Source organism: Leptonotus elevatus, chromosome 12 (assembly GCF_054856555.1).
Source record: "Leptonotus elevatus isolate MCC_2025b chromosome 12, RoL_Lele_1.0, whole genome shotgun sequence".
Classification (NCBI taxonomy): Eukaryota; Metazoa; Chordata; class Actinopteri; order Syngnathiformes; family Syngnathidae; genus Leptonotus; species Leptonotus elevatus.
Window position 1 is genome coordinate 10,726,874 of NC_141250.1, and position 13,068 is coordinate 10,739,941.

At 38.6% G+C, this 13,068-nt stretch overlaps 1 protein-coding gene across 6 annotated transcripts in view; it reads right to left on the bottom strand.

The window, feature by feature from the left end:
* myo16 (myosin XVI) overlaps positions 1-13,068 on the bottom strand; it is a 119,558-nt gene that overhangs the window by 26,062 nt on the left and 80,428 nt on the right. For all 6 annotated transcript variants that reach the window (XM_086091568.1, XM_086091569.1, XM_086091566.1 and 3 more), the window contains 5 exons: positions 12,634-12,834; positions 11,324-11,399; positions 7,424-7,614; positions 5,827-5,907; positions 3,225-3,430 (listed from right to left, as the gene is read on the bottom strand). In XM_086091568.1, coding sequence (XP_085947694.1) covers positions 3,225-3,430; positions 5,827-5,907; positions 7,424-7,614; positions 11,324-11,399; positions 12,634-12,834 — 755 coding nt within the window. The remainder of the gene's footprint in view (positions 1-3,224; positions 3,431-5,826; positions 5,908-7,423; positions 7,615-11,323; positions 11,400-12,633; positions 12,835-13,068) is intronic.

Here is a 13,068-nt window from a genome sequence, read left to right on the forward strand (position 1 = left end):
TAGTATTCCTTTATGGCTAAGTCTTTTTATCAGGAGGAGGCCTTTATTATGAGGCCCTCTTGAAACTACCTAATTTATTTGCCGTTGTTATTATTAGGCCAAGTAAACCGCCTCTTTGAGGGCTTTTTCGGACACAACACCTCACTAAACGTTATTAGTGTGTTCATTGTGCGGTAATAGGGCCCCAAAAAATTTACTTAGCAGCTCCAACTGGAATTTGGGGGGAGATTCAGCCCCTTAAGCCAGTTTGCTCAAAATTTAGCATGTTCATTGTGAGTAGATGTACAAAAATGTCTTACACTCATAACTAAAAAGAGACCGGAAATCTACCATTTTGTGACCATTTTAGCACCATTTTTTTTAAGGTCCATTAAAGACAAACTTGGTTTGGAAAGTTTATCCGATCAGCCCCAAATTGGAACCATGTGTAAAACCACAGACAGACGGCTGATGCTAAATTGTACAAAAGTGCTTTCATTTTTCATTGTTATTATTCTTATGCCAAATTTTGAAGGCTTTCCAAAACTCAATAGCTCACCATAAAAATTTCTATTTGGCTTCGGTCCTGGGTTTACCCCCCCAAAACTGTCTTGGTTGACAGGTTGACTTGGAAACTTGAAATTTGGTAGGCATGTCTATGATGAGCAGAACTACAAAAATGTCTCGAAACCCATACATGAAAATAAACGAGGAGTTTTCCTTTGTGGTTTGAAGCAGCCATCTTAGCTACTTCCTGGGGACCTTCAGAGGTCAACTTTCCCTCGAAATTTTGTCTGAATGCTACCAAATTTGAACCACATATACTAAAAAAAGATGGACTGTTTGAATTTTCATCATGTGACAAAGATGGACAACTCGCCATGAAATAAAAATGAAATGACTCAGCTCCACAATGTCCAAACGTCCAAATGAAACATTTCACCATTGAGATTCACAAATCCAAATACATCTACTCAAACAATTCAAAAGTAATTTTTCAATAACATGTCCTCTATAAAAAGCTAGCTTGTCGTGAGAGAAAACCATTTCCTACCATCTACCAATCTTACCCTATCACACGGCATATAATGTTAAAAGAGACTTCTACCTACCGTTTTATTTTCCATTTCAGTCACAATAGAAAGTCTGACATCACTTCAGTAAAAGCAGGACCATGAGATGTGATGTGATGTTTACAGTGTGCGGTAGTGGAAACTTTTTGGTGAGGGGGGGTCATGTGATCAGCTTTGTCCTCTTTTATAATGTGGCAGGAATGTCCATGTTAATCCCTTCACTTTCTAAACCAGACAATAACAGGGGATGAGAGAGAGTGACAGAGGAATAGAGAACCAAAAAGAGGAAAAAAGAAGCTTAAAGCCAAAAAGCCTCCACCGGTTGTAAGAATGTGAAGAACGGGGAGAGGTGTCGAGTAAAATGCCAAAGACATGTGTCAGAGATTCAGCTTCCAGGCAAAAAAATGATTTTGCCACAGCAAGAAAATTACACCGAGGCAAGGTGGTGAGAGTAGCAATGCAGTTAAGAAAAGAGGTGTACGAATAATGACGTCAAATTGAAGTACTGGGACACGGAGATCTCACACAAAACTCAATGCTTAATGCGTCCGTGTCACACTGACATGAGAGACGTGATAGTGGCATTCATTAGCTGCAATGGACTCCCATCATCCTCCTCAAGTGAACCTATTCCAGGTCATAATGTGCTTCCAACAACAACAAGGAAGGTTGCAGTGACTTCGGGATGCTGATGCTTATCCGCCTGCGAGTCATCCTTAGAACAAATGACATCATCGACAGCAGAGGTTCTCAAACTTCTTGGGCCCAGAGATCCCTTACAAGGGATAATGGCCTCCTCATAATGCTGATGGTACCAACTACCATGTACAAGCCTAAATGTCTTGGGAATGATTTATCCAACATTTCACACTATATATTTATCATCTAAGCAACTTCATTTTCACTTTTTATTTTTAGTCCAGAAAAATGTCCTGATTTAGAAAGGTGACATCTGTTATTTGTACTTGCTTACAATAATCATGCCTTGATTAGGAGCAGTTTGTAGTTATTACTGTTAACACAATCTGCCTTAATTAATGCACAATTTATTTATTATGAGACAAATATACAGTATACATAATGTTGTAAAACAATATTTGGTGAACAATGAACAAGAATAGTGAAAAAGTGTCACGACTAGACTTCAATAATGTTTTAGGCCAAATGTTACACTTTCTGTCCCCATTCAACTTGCTCTAAAATCAAATAACAGCCTAGCTACTCTAAAACTAGATCATGTGCCCATCACGGGGATTGAACTCATACCATGAGTAAGTCTCCGGTGTATGAGCGCAAAGCGCTTCCATTGAGCTATAACTCCGGGTCACCGACAAATTTCAAGACACCATTTGAAGGATTATTTTCCTCAACTTCCCTACTCATCAGTCCGCATGACTAGATAGCCAATCGAATCAGCGAAGGCAGAGTTTACCAGCTAATTAGAAGCAGAAGAGGGTAGGGTAGTAAAAAATGGGTAATCTGGCTCACATACTGTATCCTGTATATTGCTGAATGAACGGTGTGCATCAGGGGGAATTTAGAAGTGGGTATACACAATACTTACTGAAAAATGTATACCCTGGACTAAACAACTTAAACTTCAATATCTATCCAAAGTCGCTAGCTGACATGCACTGCATCCACGAATAACATATTTGGAAATAGAGAAGAGAAGATACTTTAATCTTTCTTTTGGTAGGTTTCATGTTTTCATAGCAATAGAACACAATATGCTGTGGGCCTCAGTCAAAATCAGTCAAAATCCAGTAAAACAGCTGGGAGTGAAGAGGATTGTTTTAGTGAACATGACCTTTCTCATGTCAAACTTTAAAAATGCTTGACAGACTACATTGATTCCTGCAAAAAAAGGATCATTTTCACATTGTATTCCATACGACTAGAAACAAGCTAATCACCCAGTCAATTCTACTTAAGACACAGTACATATAGTATAGAGTGTAAATGTTTCAGGCCACCACTTGTTTTCTGTTCTAGTCTCGTCACAACTTTTGTTGGTAATAATAACATGTCTTGTATTTGGTAATTGTGTTTTACACCTGTAAAAATATTCTTGTAATTGTGATTTACACTTTTTTTTTCAATTCATGTCGTGTTTTCACCATGTTTAGCAAATTGCTGCTTCTAAAAGCGCAAAAACAAACTCACACTGACCTGCTGAGGAAGCCGGGAAAGGACAGGCGCACGGGGTAGCCATAACGGATGGTGTGCACCATGTCAAGCACGGCGACGTGTCGTAACTGGGCGGACACGTGGGCGCTGTCGAAGGTGTCGGGCTGACCGCTGGCATTGGGGCGCACGCACTCCACAAAGTGGGCCGTGGAAGCCTGCAGCTTGCTGATCAACTCTGATAGTGTGTTCTGCAGGGAGGAAGAGAAAAAGCAGGCAGAGTCAAAAGGTGCCCACTGTATGTTTTACTACGATTATAACAAGACAAGGCTGTGCTGTGAATGATGACCTACATTGTGTTCTGTTTCATAAAGTCTGTTCATTGTTTGATACGGTAGAGAAGAAAGTGAGGTTCTTTGACGTCCTTTGTGGTTGAAATGGTAGTTGTTTGCTTTTCAAGCCCTCAAGTCTTTCATTCCTCAGTTAATGACACAAAAGTCCAAATGCAAGTCAGTTATGTACCGTGAGCTGAAACGCCTTAAGAATATGAGGTATGGAAAATATACGGATGGATATTAAAACAATAATCCAAGAAAAAAAGCCAAAATAGACAGTGAATAGCATTTTTTTGCCATTTAGTCGAATGCAACGACCTACGCTTAAAGCACGGCCATTTTGAAGCACGCACAGTACGGTGCATCAGAGAGACCGCGCTTTGCAAGCCTATCGGCAATTACTACATTCGCTAAGTTCTTCTCCTCCAGATAGCCGTAGCAGAAAGATGGCGACAAAACATATCAGCATCCTTTAAGGTGTGGCGCGACCTATGTAATATAATTAGCGATTATTAGACCTACGTTTATTTAAGAAATGTGCCTGGATGTGATAGAACATATTATTTTGCATATTATTGAAATTAATAGTGGGGTTTTAAAATAATTGAACATTGAGAAATACAAATAACAAATATACTCACAGTCCCTTTAAATGCGAGAAAAAAAAATTAAGGGGGCGGGTGGAATTTGCCATGTTTTAATTATCCAGGTGTAACATTACATTAGTGGTAAGAATAAGTTGCAAACATCAGGAGGAAAAAGGGCAATATAATAAAAGACCAAAGTAAATACATTAATAACATAAAAATAACAATAAAAATGTTGGCTTATGAGAATAAAGACAAAAAATGGAGGAAACTAGGTAGAATGCTACAAGAAGAGTCTTTTTTTTTATTGAGAGAAACGTTTTAATGAATACTGGTATTTTAAATATGAAATAATATTTCTCAAGATGTAAGGTTGCAAATACTATTAGGAAAAAAATGGTGAAAGCTGTATTGCAGTGAACCCCAACATACTCACAGTTCGGCACCCACGGTTCACCTTATATTATATTAATATATAATATTTTATATACTGTATATCTATATTTTTTGGGAGCCAATCCCCATTTTGGGCGGAAAATGCTTATTGTTTTTGTCAAAAACGTTTTTGTAAAAAAACAAAAAAAATGAAAAAAGTTGATTTTCTGGAATCCATGCAGAAGATTTTATTTTTCAATGCATTTATAATGGACATCAATTATACGTGGATGTTTGCCATTCACGGGCCGGGCCCTGAATAGTTGGTGTTCACTGTTTTTGAATAACGTTATTTTTGTCATCTTTTGGAGACAGTAATATTTGGAAAATGACAAATATTTTCCAGGAAATATGTCATATTACATTTTACAACCAAAGCCGTAATGTCATGAGATTTAAATCATAAGATTACAAGATACCATAAATTTCGTGTTACAAGAAAAATGTTGCAAAATCAGAAGAATAAGGTCATATTCTTCATATTCTGGCCTATCTTTCCTTTTTAGGTGTTACTCCTTTGTACTCATGCACACTTAACCCTGCATGAAAACAACTGCATGCTTCGCCACTCGCCAAACGTCAACCTCACGCTCCGCATAGCTTACGATTCCCGCCCCCTTCGACTCCGAGCGTCATCGGCAGCCCTCACATGTCCCAATACGTGTGTACTCGCCGGATTCGCAGGATGCGCGTCACGCAGCACTAGCTGTCCATTGTTCATTCATTCATGAGGAGGCTTCAAGAGTGGTACAGCATCATTCTTCAACCTACTCTCTCCAGCAACCCCCCCCCCCCCTTCCCTGAGGAACTCTTGGACCACGCGCCCACAAGGCCACTGTGATTGTGAAACACACTAGCCTCATTCAAAGCACAAGCGCCCCTTCTCCGAGGCGCAATCTGCAGACTTGCATCACTGGCAGGCACTGCGCTTCCCTCGCTTAACTAATATTGTTGTTGCTTTATATAGTCATGTTACATTTTTAGTAAAAGTCTTAAGGCTTTATGACGCAAAGGCTGTCTTTCCACCAACAAAAGATTATTCCTTAGAAAAATAGATTGTACTGACCCAATACGAGGACTGTATAACAAATCACAGTCTTTTTTTGGGACTATGACGTGTTTTTTGGCAAAAGTACCATTAATAACCCATTCAAATGGATTTGGGATTCAATGATAAAATGGTAAATAAACAGCGATCACAGATTTGACATCCGAGTCCAGGCACTAATTGTAATGCTTCATCTTGTTTGTTATTGCATTGCATGAGTGACTGATGAGGTGCAACGTTACCCTGAGCTGGACCGCCACTGTGATGGGCCCGCAACGCTCGAGTCGTTGAAGGAAGGAGCTGGAGCCTTTCTTCTTTAAGATCTGACAGTTGAAACAAAGTAATAGAGTGAGACGCGAGTAACTTCAAAGCACTTAAAATCATTTGAATGGTTCCAAAGCAGTGTGATAAGGAGAATATCTCTCATCGCCATGGTACGCCCACAGCATCATAAGAGGTTTTATAAAGTTTGGGAGTAGCCAAAACACCATCCATACTGTATCAAATCCAAATTGTGTTTATCATGTGTCGTATTTTCTTTGGCCTTTTAGCAACCTCTTTGAAATTTTCATTTCATTTGCAAGAAAAATACGCCTGTAAAGTTCACCAAACCACTATGACACCATGTGGGATGTGAGGAAATCATCAGAGATCACAAGACCTTCATGCAACAAGCATTAAAGGATCAAATCCATGCTTGATTTGTGCTTTTTCTGTGAATACTTTTGCATAATTTCTTGAAAGGAAGAACATGAGAACGGAGGCATTGTTTCAGTGGATCAGAATGTGGCCACGTTCTAAGTGTGTCTGCCTCACAGTTCTGAGGTTCGGAATTCATGTGTGGCGTTTGCATGTTCTCCCCTGGGTTTTGTCTGGCTACTTCCTCCCACATTCCAAAAACATGCACGCTCGGTTCATTGAAGTTTTTAAATTGTCCACAGGTGTGAGTTGAAATGGTGGTTTGTGTATTTGTGCCATGTGACTGGCTGAACACCAGTCCAGGTTGTAGCCCCCTATTGTGGCAAATTGCTATCAGCAAATGGATGGATTAAATCTTTTTTAATGTCTTTGTATTTAGAGCGTAGTTTTACTAATAGCTACTAATGCTGTGTTTTGTCAAATGCTTTTTTTTTATTTTTTACATTTATTGTGTTATTTTCTTATCATGTGAGGTCACTGCTGCCTTACCTGGTGTTACCCCACAAAGCTGGAGGCAGGGACAGCACTAGGCGTAAACCCCCTGTTCTAAATGGCTAATGAGCCACACAGACAGAAGGCCGGACCCCCAGGAGGTTACATGAGCGGGAAGTGTCTTCAGTCACATGTGCATGGGGGAAATGAGCTTTCCAAAACAACAATAGTCATGAAATGGAAAGAGGGGAATGGTTTGATGGACTGAATGCACCACATGATTTGCTCTAAGATTATTTTTGTGAAGATTGAGTGCCACGGGAAATTTTTGTGTAATCTCGATTGTGTGAGCGTGTGTGCGTACACATGGTTGTTGGGCTTTTTGTTGTTGTTGTCAGTTTGGGCAGTACAAACAAATCCAATTCCCAGAGGTTTATAAATAGTCTGTGGTGGGAAAATTTTGAAATTAGACCGTCATATTTATATATATATATTTTTTTTAAACAAAAATACAGTGTCTCTATTTCTAGTGATTATTGTCCGCCTAATTGTAATGAAAAGCTGATGACTGGTTGCAACATGGACTTCCTTTCACTCATCCAAGATCAACAAACTTGACTGGCCGTGGCATTCATGTCGTTTGAGATCTGTTTTAGTACGCTACAAAGCAAGTCCGGAACACGCCGCTTTGTGACCAGCACACTATACCTTAGTGAGGTCATGGTACCCCCGATGTGGTTGTGGAGGTGTGCTGGACAGGTTGGCTGGTGTCGTCCTGTTGAGCAGCAGAGAGGCTTTGGACCCCCTGAGCCCGACCCGGCCCTGGGCTGCTGGGACCAGAGAACCAGTCTGAGTCAACTTGGCCAGGAAGAGCTGCCGCAGCAACACACTCTCGCTGGCTGCAGGGTACAAAGCACACAGGGAAAAAAAAAGCGTGAAAAGAAGCAAGCGCATTGGTGGAAACAAGGGGGTGGATGGCAGAAGAATCAAAGCAGGGGAGTAAGAAAGGGGAGGGGGGGGGCATGTAGACAATTAGGGGGCACGTTGAGTTGTTTAAAAACAACACGTTTACATGACATTAGAAACATCTAAATGGTGGGTGATAGTCCAATTGAAAGAAACTGAATCACCTTTGTAACTACTGAAATGAACAAACAACAAAACAAAACAATTTTGACTGACAAGCAAACAACTTAGTCCCACTGTTAGATTCACAAACACTCAGCCTAACAGAAAGACATACTGAAATACTTATAGAAGGTTGACCAGATTTTCAAAATTAAAAAACGGCACAGTTTGCTAAAAATCAAATACAGTATACGATAAATTCTCACAAATTTAACCACTTGTCAATCTGGTAATTGGTGGTTGTGTTATTACTTTTGCTAAAGCTAAACACAAGACTCAAAACCAGGACTGGCCCGTTAAAAATCGAAACGTCTGGTGACTCTAATTTAAAGCCCGACTGAAAACACCTTAGTCCAACCTAAAGATTTTTGGAAACACCTTCGTCCAACTGAAAGATGCACAGAAACGTGTATACAAAATTCTGAGTCTGGTTGGAATTGCCACCTCAATCTAAGTACAACGCAATAAGAAGTTTGAAAATCGGCCTATGGGTTCTGGAGAAATTGTGTTGGGAAAAATGGCCTTTGTGGGGAGTGTTGTGTTTGTGTGATATTGCCTATAAAAAGTCAAAATACACCTTCAATTTGCATAAAAACGGCAAAACTTATTTATTTCTCAATGTTCTCTTTAACACTTTATTTTGACTTCTACTCGGGGAGACCCTGTCTCCGATTGGCTGACAAGTTTCAGATAAAAATATCCACCAATTACTCATACAGGCCAAGATTGGGTCAAAAATACCGCAATGCTTCAAACCTGATACTTGCCCTACAAACTTGTCCTAACCTCCAATTGGAAGATTATTGGTGAGAATGTATGAGATAATGTGACAAGTGGTGTGAATAGATTTATTTTAGAAGGATTTAAAGTGCTCATTCCATGTCTTAAGAATAAAATAAAAAAATTCCACAAAGATGGCCGACACTTGTCACATTGATCCTCATCAATCTGAGTGAAAGATAGCCACAAAAAAAAAAAAACGTACACCGATTCAAAGATGTACAAAAAACATTAGTCCAACTCGATACACAGAAACATGCTTGTTTGACTAAAAATGCAAATAAAAACATTAAAACATGAAAGATGCAGAAATACCTTTGTCAGATTTACAGGCACTTATTAGTCCAACTGAAACACTTGTAGTCTGACCCTAAGATATACAGGGACACTCCAAAAAGGCCCATAAAGAGCTTAAAAGTTGGCATAGCGCCACCTATGGCAGACCAAGTAATGTCTTAGTCATACAACAATGCGGGTGAAAGGGAATATTTGATTAGTCAGATAATGAGCAAAGAAAAAAAAACACATTTAAGTCATTTAAGGACTTAATTACACAGCGCTTCAGGGCTAATTGTCTTTTCATTTAAAGCAATCACTTACATAGAGCTCATCAACTTTTAGAAGCTTAAAGGCTTAGAGAGGGAGCCGCAGGACGCATTCAAAATAACATCGGCACACCATGAAGGAATGCCGGCTTCTTCTCATTCATTGAAATTAGCGACGGTCTTGTGGGCACCGACTTTGGGTCACGACGTCATGCTTGGCAGCGTAACGTCACCACTGGTCAGTACTGCTTTCATGTGATCCAAATAATCATTTAATGACGGTAGTGTTGCCTTTTGCCCTTCAAGAAACAAAACAGTCTTTGTGGTTATGAAGCCAAAAAGCTGTACTTGACAAATCTGATAATAATGTTGCTTAATGCTACAAATATAAATGGGTTGGTTTTGGTTCTCTGCTTAAATGTTGCATAACACAGGTAGAAGACTGTTACATGAATAGTCAAAATGTTATGAGAGTAAATTTGTGAGACTAATAGAATGAAATGTGTATTCCTACTAGAATAAAGTCATAGTATTAAGTAGAGATGTTCGAAATCACTTATTTTCAGACCGATACTAGTGCGAGAACTCAACTTTTGAATAGTCACCAATAACAAGTACTGATACCACTAGTACTTTTGATACATAAAATTCACCTCCAAAAAAAGACAATGACAGAGAAAGATCTATATATCTAAAAGTAGCATAATTTAAAAATAAATCAAATTAATGACAATTTTCTGTTCATCTAATTTCAAATTTCTAGTTCCTCATCATAAAGCAACCCTGGTATCGGTTACCATCACAAGTACTGATAGCTTGAAGTAAGATCTGGTATCGGACTGATATCGATCGGTAATCGTCCTTCCCTACTATTTGGGGGGAAAAAACTGTTATATTAAAAGAACAAAAATATTCTGAGATGAAAAAAGGTTTAATATGACCCATATTAATAAAACATTTGATTAAAAACGTTATTTTGAATTCTAAAATAAAGTCAAGAAAAAATAAAGAAACATTTTGAAGGGAAACTACGGTAGTAGTTTTACAAGACAAATATATCCAAATTTTACAAAACTAAAGTTGCAATATGATAATTATGGCAAGCATAACATTTCTACATTAGGGTATTGAATATTAAATATTGTAGTATACAAATGATGGATGTTCGAAACCATGTTTTTCAGACTGATGTCAGTATCAGTACTCAATACCAATATTGAATACCAATACCACTAGGACTTTTGATACATAAAATTTCCCCGACAAAAAATGACAGATAATTTTAAAGAAAGATCTATGTATCCCAATATAGCATTTTTCATACAAGTAACGATACCATGAAATAAGTCCTGCTATCGGCTTGATATCCATACCTGGTATCAGAACTTGACCATCCCTAATATTTTTTATGATCATAACATTTTTGTAAACTATGATAATAAAATTATGATATTAAAAGAAAAATGTAAATTATCTATGAGACAAAAAAAAACCTTATTACAGATCTAAAGGGAGACAGCAACTTCTGTTCTCAAATTTCTGACTTTATAGTCAATTAATTTTGACAGTTTTCATGATATATTAACCATATTCTTCTAACATTATAATGTATTGTCATTATCCTACTCTCCTTCTTTGCAAAAACAAAATCTGTATCCCAGAGATGACTATTTTTACTTTTCAGTGTGGCCCTAATATGTCTCGAAGAGAAAATTGGTGGTGAAAAAATAACGTCCCAATGTGACCTTTGCATTGTGTTAACGCAGTCTGTTTGCGATTTGAATGGCCGGTCGGCCTGAGGAGGACAAGGGCCAAGTGTGAATGAAGGCCGGGCCTTTAGAAGATTAGCCACATCATGGAAATTGAAGCAATTAGGCTGCTGGACGCGCACAAGCAAGCCTGGCAGTCGCACAACGGCTCGTCTGTGTCCTCGGAGCTGCGACACCTCACATCTGGCACCTTCGTCGACAATACATGCACACAGACACTGCTGTCTGCAGCATACGCCATGACATACACGCGCAAACACACACACACACTCTCAGACAGAGGGTGTTTTGGAGCGCTGTTGGTTTAGACATGAGTGGATCTTTGTGATCAAGTATGCGCTGACGCAACAATGTGCTCATATGCGTGCTGCTCTGCGAGTACTCACACTTCATCGTAAACAAGATGTTCTGAGGAAGGGAGTCCTTGTTTTTTATGAGCGATCCTGTGAGGTCATATGCAATCTGGAAAAAGAAAAACAACACAGAATTATCTTCTCTTTTTTTTTTTCAAGTGGAAAATATGTTTTAAAAACATCATGTCTGGAAGCGATGTTCTGACACAGATAATAACGCAGCACAATTTCAAATAAATTGTAATTAAAAAAAAATTCTGCTGCACTTGTTGGACATGACTACTTAGTATGAAGAGAGAAAACTGGGTTTTTTTGTATTTGATAAAAAATACTACTCCTATTCATATGCTTTATAATCCATTCAACTAATGGAACATATGATGTTTTATATGAGATGCAGCCTCTTTATTCTGTCCATATAAAGAGTGCCTGGGTCAATGGGACGAAAAAAAACTTGCTTTCAAACAGTTTTGCCTTACGGATGAAAGGATGGTCACATAAAAGCATTATGAATGCAAAGGTAGCAAGCAAGCACCATATTACACCTTTAGTGCGTTTTCTTAAATGAATGATATGTATACAACTCACAACTTGATTATTTTGATTTTTTTTTAAAGGAGGGGTAGCTGTATTACTCCATAACATTGTTCATAGAGCAGACAGCAGCTAAATGTGCTACCCAGTGGCAGTTTATCATTATTTAACTGTATCATTAGGCAAATATCCATTAGAAATGATCAGGTATTGAATGTCACACCCATTGTGTTGTGCTGCTTTTCCATTGCTCAACTTGCTCTGGAAAGTGTGAAAATCATACTGCATTGTTGGATGATGTACTTCTCAATTAGTTTCTGTTACGCCACCCTTCGGAACAAGAATAAATTATCCAATTTGTCTTAGTCGTTATAAGTGCATACTATTGCGTCGTCTTAAAGAAAATAAAAGGAATATGGATCAATGTACAAAAAAAAAAAAAATATCATTTTTTAGTCTGTTTTAGTCTTTAACAGAAAAGATTAGCATCAATTTGCCTTAATTAAAAAAAAATACGTAAATGAGAGCGCTACTGCCATCTAATGTAATGGATGTGCAATTACACATTCTAATACGGCAAAAAAAAAAAGATTTGCATCAACTGGCCTAAAAAAATATAAATGAGATTGCCACTGTCATCTAGTGTGGTGGATGTGCAATTACACTTTACTCTAGTATAACAAAAAATACTTTCATCAACTTTAGGCAACAAGGATGTAACTTTTCAACATAATTAAATTATACCTGCTCTTGCTAAATTAAATGTGATTCGAGAACACATCATTAAAAGAAAACGGATATTTTCTCACCTGTCCGGTATAGTGGCGCACAGTAAAGGTGGGGCCTTGATCTTTGGGTGGGGGGTTTCCGTTGCCGTCTTTGGTGGTGAAGGAGAGGCCGTGCGTCAGGTTGGACTCGACCTGGGCCGACAGCCTCTTGTAGAGGTTCTGCTCCGTCGGCCAAAGACTCTGACTCTCCTCATCCAACACACTGAGCAGTCCTTGAGGCTTCTGGTTTGCAAAGAGATGCCGCCATTGTTACGCTATGAACCACTAGCATACATCCACTACTTAAAGATGCCGCCACTTCCGTCTTGAAAATTTGGGAAACCATGTTATGGGATTGACTGAGTTGAAAAAGTCAAATCAATTAGAACATATGGCAAACAAAATACACATTGCCATGGGCTTGCAGCTATGCAGAAATAAGAGACATACTATCAAATCCTAATCAACATAAAGACC